Consider the following 18,142-nt stretch of genomic DNA (forward strand, 5'->3'; position numbering starts at 1 on the left):
AATCTAGTATTTTCTATACAAAGAAAATACAAAACTATTTGCATGTACAACCTGTCAATTCCAACAAATTACTAACTATACATATCTGAGTCCAACTATAGTGAGAAGGCTGATCTAAAATCAGTAGGCTGGAATAAAATAGAAAGATACTGTACATGTGTTTTTGAGTACCTTCAGGAAATTCTTCACCTTCCTCTAGTATTGTACTACAATTTACAATTGTGGATGCAGGGCAACCTTCAATTTCCTTTAAAATTACCCTCATCCTAAGAGCAGAAGTACAATAGTACACTGAATACTGTAAATCCCGAAAATATTTTGATGCAAAACCAAAAACCTGTCCACCTGACACAGACTATAAAGGTTTAAAACAGTGCTTCAAAGCTTCAACATTTTTGGGAGGTTGCATTATTTAATGTGTGGGCTACATTTTGAATGGCTTTTTTTTTTTTTTTTTTTTTTTTTTAGATGTGAGAAAGAGCTTTAACCTCCTGGTAAATGACAACAATTGTCGACGATATGCTACACATGCTGATCTAAGACACGTTTTCCAAGGCAAAAGTTTATATTGAATGTGAACTGTGAACCAAGTTTGCAGTTTTGTGGGTGGAAGAACCAATCAGAAATCTGGGGGCGGGGGGGTATTTTTTCACATAAAAAAAAAAACGTATAACTGTTGTTGATGACTTTTGCCATAATATTATAATATAGAAAGACTGGAATTTAGCAGTATATGCATGCGTTTTCCATAATGTTTAGTCTAGCAACAAACAACACCCCCAAAAGTCCGCTGTACCCCATTTTGGTAATGGTACAGTCCGATCCGGAGACCAGTGAGGGATCATCCGCACGAGCAGCGCATCAGCTGTGGTGTGTCGGAGAGTGAGAAACTTCTCTCCCTCCTCCTCCTCCTCCTTCTCCTCTTCCTCCTCCTCCAAGCAGTCTTTCTCCCAAATTCCCTCGGACACCTCTTATCCTTCTCAGGAGCAGCCGCAGCCACCGGCTCTTCCGTCAATAGGCTGCAGGATTCTTGTTTTATTTTTTTGTGTGTGTCTTATTTCTGACCTATCTGGAAGCTCTCGGGAGGATTTCCTGCCCAGTTTCGTTCAGGCCACCGGAGTGACTCGACCAAGTTTCTCCCCCATTCTGCCTGAGGAATGAGAGGACTGCCGGAGAGAGGAAGAGACGAAACTCGCATGTTTGAATGAACAAAAGAACAGAAAGAGAGGATATGGAGGGAAATACTCTGCCAGGAGCAACATGTAAGTGTTTATTCGTGGACGGGAATTTGTCTGGTTTGAAAAAAAAAAATTGCACGAGCGCAAAATGTCATTCGTGTTCTTTGGCACGTTGTAATAAAAAAAAATAAAAAAAAAAATATTTAGTTGACCGGTCCATTTAGAGGTTGACAAACAAGAGTTATACATAGAGGTAAAGGGATAAGGCACCGCAGTCGGAAATACATTTGTGATGTATTCTGACTCAAAATTCATCAGGAGGTGCGGAGACCGTCCGCAAACCGTACAGCTATCGAAACCTTGTTGTCAAGAAGCACAAATAACCTCAGTTTCCGGGCACATTTGAATGATGATGAAAACGTGACTTGTCAATTTGCAGACGATAATATCACGACGCCGGTACGATCACCAGCTGACTGCTTGATGTCTGCCTCTAAAACAGTCTGTTGCCATTTCTTTCACAGAGAACTCAGCCTTGAGGGTTATAATAACACATTTTGCGCTAGATGAGGTAATCTCACTAGTCCCATCCCATCCCATCCCATCCCCCTCCTTATGTTATGTTTAGCTCACTAATAACATGATGCAGTCACAGGCTGTCCGGCATCCTTTGCCGTCTCCGCTTTTCTGCTCGAGCACTTGTTTTCCAAATTGACTGAATGGTTTATGCTCGTGCAGGTGCACTGTGGGTGCAGAGGCGCATAAACAAACTCCTGAAATCTAGACAATTTTAATGAGATCACCTCAGGGCCAAAGTGCAGGCTACAGAGTCTGCATACACTCCAGCCAGATCCGGCTTAGTTACAGATTTATATATGCAATTACAAACTATGAGATCCCATGATTATACAGTTCAAGGCCAATATCACGTCTTCCCATTCGGCTGTAACAAATGTCTCAGCTTGAGATAAGATGAAACGATACGTGCCGACGTGATTCATTCTTGCAAGACACCCCTCTTTGGGCTAATGTGTGAATCTCCATGCCAAAATCTCATGCATTTGACATGCTGCTTATTTCTGTAAGTAGAAGGGGACACACAATACGACCTCCTCTTTCTGACAACAAAAAAAAACACCGTCCTTCCTGCTTGACAGGCTGCGTCATGGAGGGAGGTCAGCTTGTTTTGGCTCTGCTTCAGGCAGGAGGAGAGATGTGCTCCACCCTGATTGTGGGAATCTTGACCAGTAGCCTGGAGTGTCTTCAAAATGCTCAGAACAACATAATCCATATACAGTGCAAACCTAAAGTTTGGAGGTTGAGTCGTCTCACAGTAAAAGGACTAATATTAGGCCTCTCTCATGTTTCATGTGATGTACAGTCTCATAGAGAGACTGTTATCCTTCTGATGCTGATTGAAAATGTTGTTTTTCCAGCTTTCTCTGATACGTTATGATCCGACATTTGACTCGAGCTTAATGTTACACTGAGATCATGTTTTTCTTCAGAAGTTTATCAGATAAGGATGAATTTTGAAAACGTTTGCTTGCAATCAAAGTTCCTATGACAGGAACCGCTCCCTCAGAAAAATGTGTAGCCCATAAAGAACATCTCATGAGCAAGATATTTAAGCAACACCTGTAAGCATCTGGACAGATGGACAAGTCTCCTTCTTTTGTTAAAAAAAAAAAAAAATACAGGCACAAGTGAGCTCACTTGATCTGCCCTGCATGAAGACCAGCTCTTGGACTGGAGCTGTTGAAAAGCTTCATGCAGCATTGTGAAAATCTGCTGTCAGGACTTTTGGAGATCTTCTAATCCTCCTTTTCATTCTGCAGGCTTTCTTCTTCCTAAACCCTTTTGACAGTCAGCTCTGTCTGGTCCTCCTCTTTAATCTCTCTACCTGAACAAATAAGCTATGACCAGCGGAGATGAACAGGAAATCTTTTATTTTCCTTTAAGATTTACACTTTCTTGCACCTTCACTGGCATCTAAGAGGGATTCCACTGCTCATAATAAGATCATTTCTTACCGGAGGAAGTGAAGGTAGCGAGGTGATGCTTTAAATTGTTAATGAGCTATAATGCAAACTTAGTTTTAAGCAAGAAAAGTCAGTTCGCGTCACAATGACGATTACAGAGCCTCAGCAGACTGAGAGGGAGACAGATTGTAGTGTAGACTTGAGTCTATTGTGTAATGAGGGAGAATTCAGCAGCTTTGGCTGTCAAGGCTGTAGTGAACAGGATCAGTCAGCTATGTATTTTCAGCCACAGGAGTTATGTAATCAGGGGAATACGTGTCCCATTTTCAGAGCTTTTATTGTCTTTGTAAATTAACAGTGGGCTAGGTCCCACGGGCCCTACTTGGTTCACTGCCTAATAATGGATCCTGATAACAACAGAGGGGAGTCATTGTTTTTATGCAGGAATAATTGTTATCATTGTGGTGGGGAAGTGTGTGTCGTAGGGAGATGTTTTCATGTCCTGCAGGAGATAAGTTTCCCACATGCCAGACCACTCATGTGGGAAATGTATCATTAGCAATACTGTGCCTTGTAGAAGACCAAAAAAAAAAAATGGTTAAATGTCTGCGAATATGAGCAGAGTAATTGACTTGCATGTACTATATTTTTGGAATTGCAATAATATTGCGTCATACTTTTACTTCAAAAGTCATGCAGCACTGTTTCAAACGCTTTTATCAGTATTCTTGTGGAACGTGCTTTCCTGCGGGCCTGAAAATTTGAAGCTTCATTTATGCAGTGTAATTAAAAGTCAGACTCTTTTTTTTTTTTTTTTGTCACAGAAGGAGGGAGAAAACAATGGCACAGCATTACAGCTAATTTTAATTTTATGATGTGTACACACAAAGAAGACCAAACTATGCTCCATCCTACATAATCCAATTATTTCAGCAGATGTGGCTGCAATCACAGATTACGTTGTCAATCAAACGGCTTTTCTTAGGCAATGTAATCTTTGTTACCTTTTTAAGAAGTAATGACACTCCATGCACGGCTGAAAGGATTAAAACAACAAACTGAGAACAATGATACCTTTCCACTTGGGCTGGGTACCAAACCTTTATGCTTTTATTGCACCAACCAAAATGCTTCGTTACCATCTAGTATTGAAAAATTTGGTTCCAAATTTTGACACCTTTTGTCGAAATCCACACGGACGCATTTTAATTTTAAATGATTAACTTTGGCTCCATTTATGCAGCAGTAAATCCCATCAACATCTGAGCCACAGCGTTTACTACGCATTGGCTCTACTTTGGCGGGCGGGGGTGGAGTGGGGCGCATAGATAAAATCACTCAGTTGCAACTTAAATCTTACATTGGAACACCTTATTTCACTCTTTTCAAATAAATGTTAAATTGGAGTGTGATAGTGTTCATGTGAGGCGTTTAGGGGTCACCTGCTCATTGTAGCTTCAGAATTTAACCTGGGTCACATTTTTTCCTTCTAAATTGCATGACAACTAAAGATTTTGACTGTAATAATGTACCTTTTCTTTTGTTAAATTGGATTTTATATAATTGGCACAGAGAAAAATTGTCATTCAGGAAACGGTATCAAAGTCAAGGTATCTGCGCCGATATAAAAACACTTTAAACGATACTCAACCCCATTTAACACACTTGTTCACGAGATAAAACTGTTTTCTTGTGCAGACTCGTGGATTACTCTTCTGAAGCTACTTCAGGCAGGGTCGCTGCTGTAAGAGAGCCTTCCCAGTTTCCACATGTTCAGATGTGTTCAAAGCCCACATTGAGCACATATTAAAACGGGACTTAGCCCTGTACGAAGTTTGGAGAGAAAAGGGAAAAGAACAGAAACATCTGAGGCGCAAAGACCTGACTGAAGTCATGCCAGCATTGAGGTCTGCTTTTGAAGCTACAGTTCAGTTTTTAAACAGTGACACATTTGTAGCTGTTTTGGCTCCCCTGTACTCACTGACACTGGATTTAGAGTGAGACACTGACTGGGGATAAAGAACTGGGTTTAAACTTTAGGGGTGTTGGATGGTGTTCGCGACACATTGGTTTGAATAGTGTGAGAATCATAGAGAAAGTCGGGACAATGAAAAGGCTATACTTCCTATGCTGTTCCCCCAATAAGGCTGTGAATAATCCAAATTCAATTTGTATGTTGGCACTTTCATTTATAATCCAGTATTTTAGAGTACACTATTCCACAAACTGAAGGTGTGCATGTAATAGTTCCCTTCCGCTAACAATAGGATGACAAAAAAGTTGTTTATTATGTAGAGGCTCTCAATGGACATTTTGTACAACAAATATTACTTGAAGCAAGTTTTAGATATTCGTGTTAATGCCACATAGTCCAGATTTAAGAAATGAATAAAAGGAGACTAAAACTATGAGTAAAGAAAGACTGAGATTCAGAGAGCAAGAGCAGACGTGCAGTGCTGTGAATAGGAAAGATTGAACTGCTCTCCCCAAAGCTCAACTCTCCACATAGACAAGGTATCACGTCAGTGCCAGTTCGTACTGTAGCACCCAGATGGTGTAAATCACACCGCCCAGACACTGACCCCTCGGAAGGGAATAGAGGTGGCTCTTTAACCCAGCACCCTGTAGCGGCAAATAATGTAGAAAGCATTTCCCATTAAAAGCCTCAGCCTCTGCAGTGTTCTGCCAGGAAATAGCTGCTGAAAGCCGCAGTCAATACTGCAAACACACACGGTTCATGTTTGCTTTTGTGAATGTTTGACTCCTTTTTTTTTTTTTTTTTTGTGATCAACTGTTTTCTTTTTCTTTTAGTTCAGATATAACACAAAACAAAAAGGACACATTAAGAAACACACCACAACAACAACAAAAAAGAAAACCATAAAAAAACAGAGCCTAGTGGCGACCCCCCCAACCCTCCCTAGTTGATCTCCTTAAAGTATACAGTACAAGCCTAAGTTCATCAAATGACATCAATCACAAAAGATAGTTATAGCAATTTCTTGATTTTGTCTGCAATCATTTCTCATGTGGAAATAGTACCAGCTAGAGCACCGTTGACTCTTGCTAACCTCTCCTTATTAATAATATCATATTAATAATATGATACATTAATAATATCATAATAATATCATATTAATAATACAATACATTAATAATATATTAATAATGATACATTAACAATATACGTGTTTATCCATTGAGCTTTTGTAATTGTATGTGGAGGTTTCCATCTTTTTGGTGGCAGTGATGTCGGTAAGGAGAATTCGTCTATTCATACAAGTTCATTTTAATGAAGACGTGTCGTTTAAGAGAAGCACAGTGGGAGAGCACGGAACAGCTGCTTCGATAACATCGGATAGAATAGCACAAACCATGTCCCCGAAGAGCTTCACGTGCTTGCAGTCCCAAGACATATGGTTGTAAGTAAGATCATCCGTGCACAATGTGCAATTTAGAGGATGAGATACGTTTCATGAGATAATTCTTCCTCGGTGCGAGATAAGTTCTATGAATGTAGTTAAAATGAATCTGCTGCTGATCTGGATTTTTAGAGGCAAGGACAATTGAAGACCATATCATTTTCCAGTCCAGTGAATCCTCTCCAGTCCAGTGCTCCAGCTCTTTAGTCCATACACTCACAATGGGGAGAGTTTTATAGGAATTAATCCGGAAAAGTGAATATAGTGAGAAACCAGTCTTCTTTTTAGTCCTTTGTTGTCCAGTATAGAGCGCCAGGGATGGGTAGCGAGTTCCACGGCACTCCTTATGCTTTCATGGACGATCGCAGTTGGAGATATATATATATATACACGTACTATTGGATTTCCTCTCAGCAAGACGCCATATTGACAAAAGGAGGTCATTATGAGGCCCAGTGGTAGTTTAGCTCACTTTAAATGGACCGCAGAGTAGATCAAATCTTTGAGTCTATGCAGGTGGGCTAAATTACTTTCTATAGGCTTCCAGCAAGTAACAGTCAGGATTAAGCCGATCTGATAGTGGTCTCAAAATGAAACACCAAAAATAATGTTTAGGAACTGAAAGTCCACCCTCTGATTTGCGGCGTTTGAGAGTCATCAACTTTATGCTTGGTTGTTTCCCAGCCCAGATGAATTTACAGACCAAAGAGTGGATTTTATCCCAGTAATCAGTTGGGGGTGATGAAGGTAACTTGGATGAAGAGAAATGCATCCTTGGTAATATGTCCATCTTAAGTACTTAAACTGTTTGGCAATTGGAATATGTTGAGGTAATGAACCATTCTGAGTTTAATGGAAATAATGCCGATTTCGTCAAGTTAATTTTGTAACCAGAAAGGGAACTGGATTCTGTAAACGTATCTAAAATATGATGTTCTAAGACAAGATGCAAGCAAAGATTTGTATTTCTGCATTAAGAATATATAATGGCCTATAATTGCTGCATTTGGTGCTGTTCTTATTGGGTTTGGGCAAAACGGCAATTAAAGCAGAATTCAAATAATTGAAAAAGGCACCCACTTCAATAGATTTATGGATCATGGCTAAACAATACCGTCCCATCTCCTCCCAAAAAGTGAGATAAAACTCTGGAGGGAGGGGGGGGGGGGGAATTCCACCTCAACCAGGAGATTTGCCTTTTTTCATACCATGTATGGCATTTTTCAGTTCAGTCAGGATGATTGGCTCTGCAAGTCAAGTGACTTTATCTCACCTAGTCTCATTCAATTTAAGTTAGAAGCAAAGGAAATAGTTGTGTTCCTTAAAAAACATTCAATGATCCCCCCCTGTTTAAATAACAACTGTATTGCCTTGAAGAGGGGTTTATGGTCCTAAATAAATCTGTGAGACTGAAATCACTTATCAGACCCTGGAACGCTCCTGTAGAGGAAAGAATCCGCAGAGGAGGTGCACTGGACCGATCTAGTAAAGGATTACATGATGGCATTCATATCCGCACCAATAATGACCGAGAAGTCCTGAAGAAAGTTTTGAGTCCTTCTTGACAGACACAATGACACTGTGTTTCTGAACTTGAACACTGAATTTTTCATTTTGATCCTGGCATTTAAAAAAAAAAAAAAAAAAAAAAATGACTGTTTACTATGAAAACATGGATTAAGGTAAGATTGGAGTTCCCTTGAACCACCCCTGACTGACTGTTTGTGTGCAAATCATAATAGTCCATGTGTTCTAGGTAATGCCACTCAAATGCTGATATCTGACAATGATGTCCTTTAAGCCAATTTAAACTCTTGCCATAGTCCCATTACATGTGTTATTAGTCACGCATAACAAAGACCGGGTGCCGCACTTTTAATAGATTTGCCTCTAAAATGAGAAGCTTGTAACTTCACATTTCACTCTGAGAATGTGTCTGGCTTTTGGAGAATGTTTTTGAAGACTGGGTTTATGACGTATTACCTGTCTTCACTTGTTGAGCTCCTTTTGGTCTTTGCCTTACAACAAGACCCTTTGATATATAATACAGTTGATCATTCAGATCAGAAATTCAGAGATATGACTTGTCGAGGACCACCCGGGATTCTTTTGAGGTGCACAAGTAAAAGCTGGTGTCAGAGCTCATAATTGTTGTCGACTAGTTGGTGGGTTAAGAAGTGTTTGTTTTAGCAAACAGACAATGATTTGGTACAAGACAGCGTTACTTTGTAAGCAGCAAACTGCGTGAAAGTGATCGATATGTTGGTGAGCATTGATAATGCTGGTTTGCTGATTTTGCTACCTTTAAGCAGAGCTAGGCTAGCTGTTATCTCCTGTTTCTGTTTTTATGGTAAGCTTATTCCAAGCAAAAAAGCAAATCCGTTCCCAAAACACCAAACTATTCCTTTAATAAAAACAATGCTCAACAGACAGAATCTGTATCCGATCAATATTTGATCACTGCACCAGAGCAGAATGTAAACAGTAAGACAACGAAACAGAGGTTGTTCTAATTATTCGACCAAGGAGCGGCGAGGCTGCAGCATTTAGTGCAGCACACAAAGACAAAAGTGCTTTAAATAATGCATAAAAAAAACTAAAAGATACAGCTTGAAAGATCAAGACAAAAGTTAAAAGGATAGAATGCAGGTCCAGGATGTTGCTCAGGAAACATGCCGTTCTTCCTCCTAACCCCCTCACTTTATAAAAGCATGGGAGGCCCGTGCAACATGCACATGTACTACTTGGAAGGCATTTGCTTTTTCTAACCCCTTTTCCGCATTTGTGTCCCCCACTGTGACATTCGTATCAAGAGGGCCGACGCTGCAGTGCCGCAGCCTACATTTATTATGAGTCAGCTGTACCGCCCTTCTCCCTGGGATACGAGAGGAAGGACAAGTATGGGGAAGTCTTGATTTGGATCGTGTCGCTTGTTCCTACCACCTCCATCGGGTCTGAAAATATCCCAGACGTGACTGCTCCACGCGCTCTGGTCGTCTGAAAGTTCCAGTCGCCAGACCGATCTGCTAATATTAGACCAGGGTCTGTTCAGCTAAAGGGCATTCCTCTTATAGTGTAAACACATCTTCATCTCTCTGCACGTTCCTTGGCAGCTGCACCGTATGTCATGTTAACTAACCCACTTCACCATAATTTTCAGTTTCTGTGCCCGTTTCCTAAAAACAATGCTATTTAAAAAACACAATTCTTTTTTTTCTTTTTTTTAAACTGGCTGTTTTTGTGTATGGAAGTATTTTATCTGCGTGGGATTGGACATTTGCCTTCTCTTAGTTACCTGTGATTATGAAACCTGTAAGAGGAACCTATTGTCAGCAAAGAGCTTCTGGGTTTTCATGTGGGCGGACAAAAAGCCAGTTAATGATAACTGCTGGATATAATTGCATGATGAATGGTTATGAAATTGCAACCTAGGCTGATTTTTGCTTTAGGTAATGTTTACAAAAAGAACCATATTGAAACAGAATGACAAACAGCTCCACGAGGGCACAAGCAGCCGCGGCTCTTTCAAAATGTCAACAATGCTCTCCTCGTGAAAATGTCACCAATTATACTGCCATCACATTTTGATTGTTCCCAGAGATGGTTCAAGAGCAGAGAAGGACCAATCCTAACTTTGCTTGCACTAGTTGTTTTTTTTCAATGACATTTTCATCATAGTTGTAAGTTCTCACTCATGTAAAAACAAGGAAATGAGGCTGCAGCAGAGATAGACCATTAGGAGAATAGAGATAAAAGAAATCCGTAGCAATAATGATCTGTCATGCGAGCTCTGTGACTGCGTACCGGACTAATCAGTGGCGCTAGCAAGATTATATTTCTTAATACGCACAAGAACCGCTTGCGGAAAGATAGAATCTGCAGTAGTCACAATTATTGAAAAGATAGGATATCGAAAAGAAACAAACTATATCATAAAAAAAAACAAAAAAACATTGGCAGACGAGGTACAGGATTGAAGCTGCCGTCGGGACTGTGGCGAACAACAATCTATTGAAGCCCATTGTGTGTATTTCTAATCACAATCTGAACGTGTCACTATGAGTCTTCTATTGTTCACTGAAACCTGTATCCAGCCATTATTACCATCAGTTATAAACCTTGACTATGTTGCTTTCCAAGGCTCAGGAAAGAATTGTTTTTCTACTTAGTAGGCTTGTGGTATAATCATATTAGTGTTACATTGGGGTCACATCAGACTAAATTCCAAAAGATCAGACTACTTAACATGATTACAAATGGTCTCCGTCCTACTCTAAATAAAACTGGTCTGGACTGTGACAGGGAACAAGGAAAAACACAGTCACAAAACCACTTCCCAACCCCCCACAAGGGATGTAAAGCAGGTTGCCAGGAGCGACCGACCGGCACACTTGTTTCGCTTGTGCGGCCCAAATTTTGTCCCCCTCCTGTCATTGGCTACCGCTTTCATTTCGCTGGCGCTCGGCACTCTCTCCCTCCTCCGGTCGGACTGTCTAGGTTACTTATTATCCGTTTACGTCGGAGCATGTCGGCGGCAGAAACAGATGCGGGGTCCCTCGGGAGCTGCTGCTCGTTCAGATAAGCGAAGCCTTTCATCAGCGCGGTGGCGTTGGCACATACGCTGGCGCAGGGGAGAGCAGAAACTAAATGCCTGGCATTGTCTGCAGCCCGGGCCAGGTGATGGGATGAAAGCTGGTGCAGTCACTGACAGAGACATTAGTATTCACTGGTCGATTGGCATGCAGCGAAGGAATGCCGTCTCTTGAAGTGTCTTCAGCCTTGTATGTTGGTATGCAGGACCACTTTTGTCTTCAGTAGGCGGACATCAGCTGAAGTCTCGATGAGCCAGTCTGCATCCAGTGTCTTTGACCTGTTCTTTTCGTGGAGTCATTCAGTCTGTAACTTGTCACTCTGCAGGGGGGAAAAAATACAGAATATTTCCGACTTCCGCCTTCTCATTTGTGATTGTTTTCTGCTCTTACTGATCGTGTTCGATAGTAAATTGAAAGTATTTAGGTTAGAGAGTTTTGGTCAAACAGAACAAGATGTTTAAAGATGTCATCTTAAGATAGGGGAAAGTGCAATGGACATTGTTCAGTATTTTCATACTCTTTAGAGACCAAGAGATTAATTAATCAAGAAAATTTGCCATGGTGTCAAGTTATCACCCAGGTTTGCAGTTTAATGCAGAACGACACAAAGTCAGTCATTTTCAACCAATTACTTTGTTTATCAACTTAAAAATACCCTTAATTCTTTTCTTCCAGATTCTCATATGTGAGGATTTCCAGCTTTGTTTTTTTTGTTTTTTTATAAATCATTGTTAAATAAAGATCTTTGGGCTTTGAAATGCTGAATACCCTAAGAATAAATCTCACCTGGGGCTGTGGAAAGTTTTGAAGACATTTGTTTTTGTTTTCACATTTTTGTACACAGTACAAATAATTAAAAACATCAACAGAGTAAATCATTAAAGAATAGTGTAATTAACTGCAGGCCAATTTAAAAGTAACTTTCCCTGGTTAATGACTTTTTTTTTTTTTAAGCTATTTTCAACTAAAAGTGTAATATCTACTGAAAACTTGAATATCCACACACACACACACACACACGCGCGCACACACACACACACACACACACACACACACACACACACACACACACACACACACACACACACACACACACACACACACACACACACACACACACGGGCCTGCTCTGGCATGAAGTCAGTGCTTGTTGTTTACACTGCGCTTCCTGTGTGTCTGGGCCCCCTTGCCCTCTTACATCACCCTATTCGGCACTGCAGGGACACAACAGGCTGAAGGGGCGATGGGTTAGGGGCTAAGCAGTGAGGTAGTTCATTAGTCCCCCCCCCTCCCTCCGCCCATCCCAAATGATATGCGCATCTATTCTCTGTGTGTTTCCCGTATTTCTCTTTTGTTTTTTTTGTTGCAACCCTTTTCCCTTTCTGGTCTTTTGATTCCTCACTCAATACCGTTTCCTCATCGCTTGTTGGCCTCATTTGCATTTTACATGTGAATGTGCTCCCGTTCCACTCTCTTTACCAGGTAGTTTTTGTGCATTTAGACTTTACAAAATACCCCGTGTCCTTGTATTTTAAAGCCTTTGGCTGTTGGTGGTCTAAGAGTGCATTCACACCTTTTCTTATCTCTTTAGCAGGATAGGGTTGTGGGTAAGAGTGAAGCACTTTGCTTCATAAATATTCCATATTCCACTGCCGTATGTTTTTACTCTGCCTTGTGTCTTGGTAAGACATTGTCAGAGGTCTGGATGTTGTGGAATGAACAGCAGCTGGATGTTGTGTTCATTATTACTGGTTACTGTCAAATTACCAAGATCATTTTAAAGCTCACCATTACTTCTATATAATGGGTCCACTTGGACTCGAGTGTCTGCTGGTTTTGTGTTGGACAGTCTCACATTTTGTTTTGCAGCTCTTCTCAGCAGAACGTTTCCCTCCCTGAGCTGCAAATGAGCAAACACCGTCCTAAGAATGTGCCGTCATGGTTTGCTGATTCTGTCCTACAGTGAGTCATGTGTTTTGCTCTGCTACACATGGACACATGCTTTTGTTACTCTGACTCTCAGATCCCATGTGAGGTTGATGCACAGGCAGAAAACAGCGGTGTGGTATATTGTCTGTGCCTATGTTTTCCTGTCAGAACCTACAGCATATATGTGTGGAGATAAAAGAGCTTCCATTGCAAATGCGGCACATCCTGTTCCAAGAACATTGTCTGCCTCTCTCGCCTCGGCTTCATTTCTCAACTCTTATTATCGGAGACTTATTGTTTGGACGAAAAAAAAAATAGTCATTCATTTGTTACTGAAATAATTAAACTGGGAGAGCTCTTGTGCCCTGCAGTTTTAGAGGTGATTATCTCAGTGTTATGTGCCACTGGGGCACTACACGACAAAGATTGGCTCTGCACTGTGTGGGTATTTATAAACCTGCTCTAACAAAATATTATGCTGTGAAATTGGATTTCTGCTAAATCACATTTTGTGTGGCAGCATTACCAGTTGTCCCAGTTTTAACTTGGCCTTTTACCCACAATGTCATCAGCCAAACTTTAAAGTACTGAATTCCTTTGGTGTGAATTTGTGAGGTTTTCATTTTTCAAATCAACATTTGAAGCTGCACATACTGTATATTTGGTCCAAGCCGGCGTGCTCCTGACTGAGAAATGGCACAGAGTCTGTGCTGATTACCTGCTGATCCTCAACCTGCTGCTCTCCTCCCACACTGTGCTCGTGCATGCGTGTGGACACCCACCTCCGCAGGGGTTCCTTTACCATTTCTGCTGACTTTTACAGATATCTTATTCCATTGTATGGCTTTTGCATGTCGATGGGTTTAGCCGAGTGCCTCAGGCTTTGTTTGACACCTGCAGCTGGAGAGGCCCCACAAGAAGACCCCGATGGGGCCAACTGAGCTGTGGTTGAGGGTGTGACAGTGTGATGTTCAACCAATGATCATGCACAGCATGCCACGGATTCCTGAACCTTCCCTGACCCACTTCATAGGGTCTCGTCGGCTGTCAAATAAGCATTTGATATGCAGGGAGGGAGCAAAACAAAGGAACCATGCCGGGACAGCACAGCTTTTAGATGCTCTAAGGACTGACTTACTTTCTGCCACCAGATTTGTCAGAGACAAACACCCCGTTTCCATTTGGCTACATCAATCCAGACATATGCGACCTGGCTGTGATCGGACCACAAGTGGCCAGTAAAAGTACATCGAGCTCCGATCTGTTTAGGTCACATACGGAGGCGGCGTGGCGCTCTTCTGGCCACATTCGCTGAGCAGTGGTAACGCAATGCTGCCTGAGGACGATCAGCTGACGTCCGCTGATTATCAATAAAAATAAATGCAGCTCCATTTTCCTGTGTTGGTATGTGACCCGGTGCTCCGCTGCGTTACCGTCAACGTTACAGCAGGTTCGTTAGTTTGGGATGTTTTTTTTTTTTCGCCATTCAGTCTTTCACCTGATCCGATCTGTGCCTGCTCTTCTTTTCTTTTCATTTAATGTCCTGTGTGGTGTGCAGGTGAACTGTAGCCGACTGACCAGCAGGAGAAACTTACTGCAAACTGACGTTATGCAGCAGCTGATTAGTGAATTAAGACACATGATGCTTGTTTCACCAACGCCTCCCCTGGGTTTATCTTTTATCTTTTCGGTAATATCGTGTTGCTTCCGGCACACATCATCCACAGTTGTGAGAGAGACGCACCGCAGATCAATAATTGATTCATAATGAATTCATCTAACGAGCCGAACATTTCAGGCTGTGAATTAGACTCACAAACTTCAGTAGTCAGACATCTACAAACGTGAAATACGTCATAGCTGTATACTGTATTTGTAAAACACGGCGCATTAAATAGCCTACCTGTAGCTTAAACTCCTCTTCTCATGCATCCGTTTGTCTTTGTAGTTTGTCTCCTGTACTTTCCGACATGCATCAGACCCACAGCTGTGAGAGGCCCCGCCCCCTTTTAGCCACTGCAGCGGAGATGCGCTGGAACAATGAATTCATCTGACCCGAATCGTTGGGGTTCTGATGTTCAGGTTCCTGTTCTTCTGCTGATTTATTTGCATATTTGCGTGACCATAGCCTACGTGTTCGTTTGCATAAACAGCAGGGAAGGTGAAATCCGATCACCCAGGACGCATGATAATTCAAGGTGGAAACACTCGGCCTAAAGCTGGCCACTTGTGATCCGATCACAGCCAGATGTCTGGATTAAAATAATAGCCAAATGGAAACAGCCTCAATGTAAATGGGAGGCTTTTGAATTAACATATCCCGTATATTAAACTTCAAAAACTTGGTTTAAGATCTTAAAACTTAATTCATTCAATATTTTATATTTTATATTCTAAATAGGAAACACTCATGTCAAAAGTCAAGTTTGGAAAAACATCCTTAGCTGTAAAGTAATGAGTTTATGATTGAAACAGGTAGCTAAATTTGTTTAATGAGGACTACATATGTTTGTTTTCTTTTGATTTGACGGTGTCTTAACACATCAGCTATCATCACACATAAATCTATGTGAAGAGCACAGACAAAACACATGCAGAAATGTTTTTTTATGGGAAATAATCACGTGGAACCTGAAGTGCTTGCGGTAAGAAACTGACTGAAACAGAGCTTTTCATCACCGCTAAAGAGGCTGGTGGCCAAAACCTTCAACCTGCTTGAGATTTTGATCAAGCTCGTGAAATACTGACCAAAAATGTTTGCCCTCCTGTGTATTTCTTCTCCCTGGTCTTGTTATAATACGCTGCACCAAAGTGTTTTTCCATGTTCAGACTTGATGGAGACTCCAGCAGAGGAAGTTGATGCGCATTGATCTATGAATATGAATAATGTAAGTGATGTCACAAGAGGGTGGTCTAATGGCTTTTGGCTGTAGGCGTCCCCTGTGTGCAGTTCCGCCGAGACACTGAAATGTAAATATGGCAAGGAGGGAGTCACTGAGGTGATATAAGCCGGTGGCAGACGCCCACTCTTGTTGAATGAACATAATAGAATTAGGCTTATATTTCTTGCTGTGCAATGATCTCACGCAAATACACCACACGAGAACGTTTTGTTATGCAACAACTGGTTAATTCAATTAGCTTTGCTCAAGTCATATTTTCGTGTTTCAGAACCGCCTGAACACAAGTTCATAGATGGCCGAGGTAGATTAGTGACACAGATTTTGTCATTGCATTCGGTACATCTGTGCAAATATTACTTCAGCATTCTCCTCAAAGCACTGCCTGAGTGTGTCCCAGTTTTGTTTGCTGTATTATGTCATCACTATGTCAGCCAAGGACAGGCCAAAGTCCCCCGAATTAGAATGATTAAGCATCTGACAGCTTCGAAGACTTCTTTGGTATTTTTAAGTTAAAGGTGTTCTGTGGAGGTTCATTCAGTGTTCCTCTCCAAAATGCACCGTCTCTATTCTTGAGGTATGATTTTCGTTTTTTTTTTTAATTTACATATTATTTTAAAAGAATTATGCCCAAATTATTGTGATGAACTATTGGCATTTCATTTTGTTACAGTTTAAACTATAAGTGATGAAACTAGTCAATTAAAAACATGATATGCTGAATAATTAATAGATCAAACATAATTTGTTACATGGAGTTAGGAATCTCCAGAGCCGATCTCAAAGGTCGGTACCGGGGCTGATCGAGGCGTTTTTTGAACTGATCAGTATCTGCTATATTGAGCTTAACTAAGCCCGATTCTGTGTTTTACACTAGCATTTCGCACAAATGTGATAAACGAAAATTACAATTTGTGGCAGGACGCAGCAACCTACTCTGTCATATCCCCTGTGGATAAAATAACTGCAATGTGGAAAAATCCAAACGTTGAAAACAAAAGCCGTCCAACGGCCTCAATTTGAGCATTTTACAAGGTTGCACCAGAAGAGCTGCATTCAAAACCACTAATTTCAAATGGCAAGAGATTACTTTTACTTTTATTTAAAAAACAAAACAAAACAAAAAAACTTTACTATTATGTTCTCGCCCTGTGAGGCGGTTTTTTATCTCAGCGAGTATCTGACTGGGACTCGACATCAGCAGATACTCAGTGACAAATGACATGGTCCAGAATCAGGGGCAAAAAAACCAAAAAAACTTGATCGGGACATCCCTACGGCCATAGTTCAGACTTTTCTTACTTTCTCTGACTTTTATTCACAAACTGTCTGTGGTCTGTCATATACTCTCCTCTCCCAGTCATCCAGGAGCCCACACAGTCAGCGCTCTGCATCAATCAGCCCTTGTTTCAGTCCCTCGCTACGCAGCAGCATTCCTCTCCCTTGGCTCCCATCCTATTTCCCTCCAGAGAGCTTCAGGTTTCATTGGTATTCATTGTCTGTGCTGCTGACATACCAGAGTATGTTACGCCCGTCATTCTCTTCATCATTGACAATATACATCACAGTAATTGTCTGTCACATGAAGTCCTGCCAGATAGTCAATTCTTTGTGGCTCCAGGTCCCAGGTGTAAAATGGAAAGTGCTCGCAGGATAAGAGGCAAAACAATACACATGTGTCAGAGCTGCACTTGCTCCTACCACCTCAAGTACCCCAGTTGTCATATCTGCCCTCAGGGGTCAGAGAAAATGGTGTTAGAGGATAAATTCCGAGGCGGGTGTTGTATGATTCACTACCTGTAAAGTCAGAAAGGTGTTGCGTCCGAGGTTCTGTCGAGCGCCATTTGTTTGCCAAAACGTTGCAGAGATGTGGCTGAATATCAAATCTCATGAAGAGTTCTGTTACTAATCCTGACAAAGACAAATGACAGACAGACGGGAGGAGGACAAGAAAAGAACAATAACGAGGTTTCATCAGGTTAGAATAAAGTTAATTTAGGAACCCAAAGTGCCATGTTCCTCCCTGTACTAGACTATTTATACCTCTTCCGTTGTCAGTTTCACACAGCTGTATTCTGTTACAAAACTGCACTGAACAGATTCCAGTGTTCATCTTCTACTTTTGAGTTTATCTCATTA

The 18,142-nt window shown here is 41.3% G+C and overlaps 1 protein-coding gene across 4 annotated transcripts in view; it reads left to right on the plus strand.

Moving 5' to 3' along the window:
- Nucleotides 1–866: 866 nt before the first annotated feature.
- map7d1a (MAP7 domain containing 1a) overlaps nucleotides 867–18,142 on the plus strand; it is a 42,660-nt gene continuing 25,384 nt past the window's right edge. For all 4 annotated transcript variants that reach the window (XM_069142003.1, XM_069142017.1, XM_069142011.1 and 1 more), the window contains exon 1: nucleotides 867–1,262. In XM_069142003.1, coding sequence (XP_068998104.1) covers nucleotides 1,205–1,262 — 58 coding nt within the window. In that variant the 5' untranslated portion in view covers nucleotides 867–1,204. The remainder of the gene's footprint in view (nucleotides 1,263–18,142) is intronic.

This window comes from Embiotoca jacksoni, unplaced genomic scaffold, assembly GCF_022577435.1.
Source record: "Embiotoca jacksoni isolate LCO1_2020_lvr unplaced genomic scaffold, fEmbJac1.0.p SCAF_11, whole genome shotgun sequence".
Taxonomy (NCBI): domain Eukaryota; kingdom Metazoa; phylum Chordata; class Actinopteri; family Embiotocidae; genus Embiotoca; species Embiotoca jacksoni.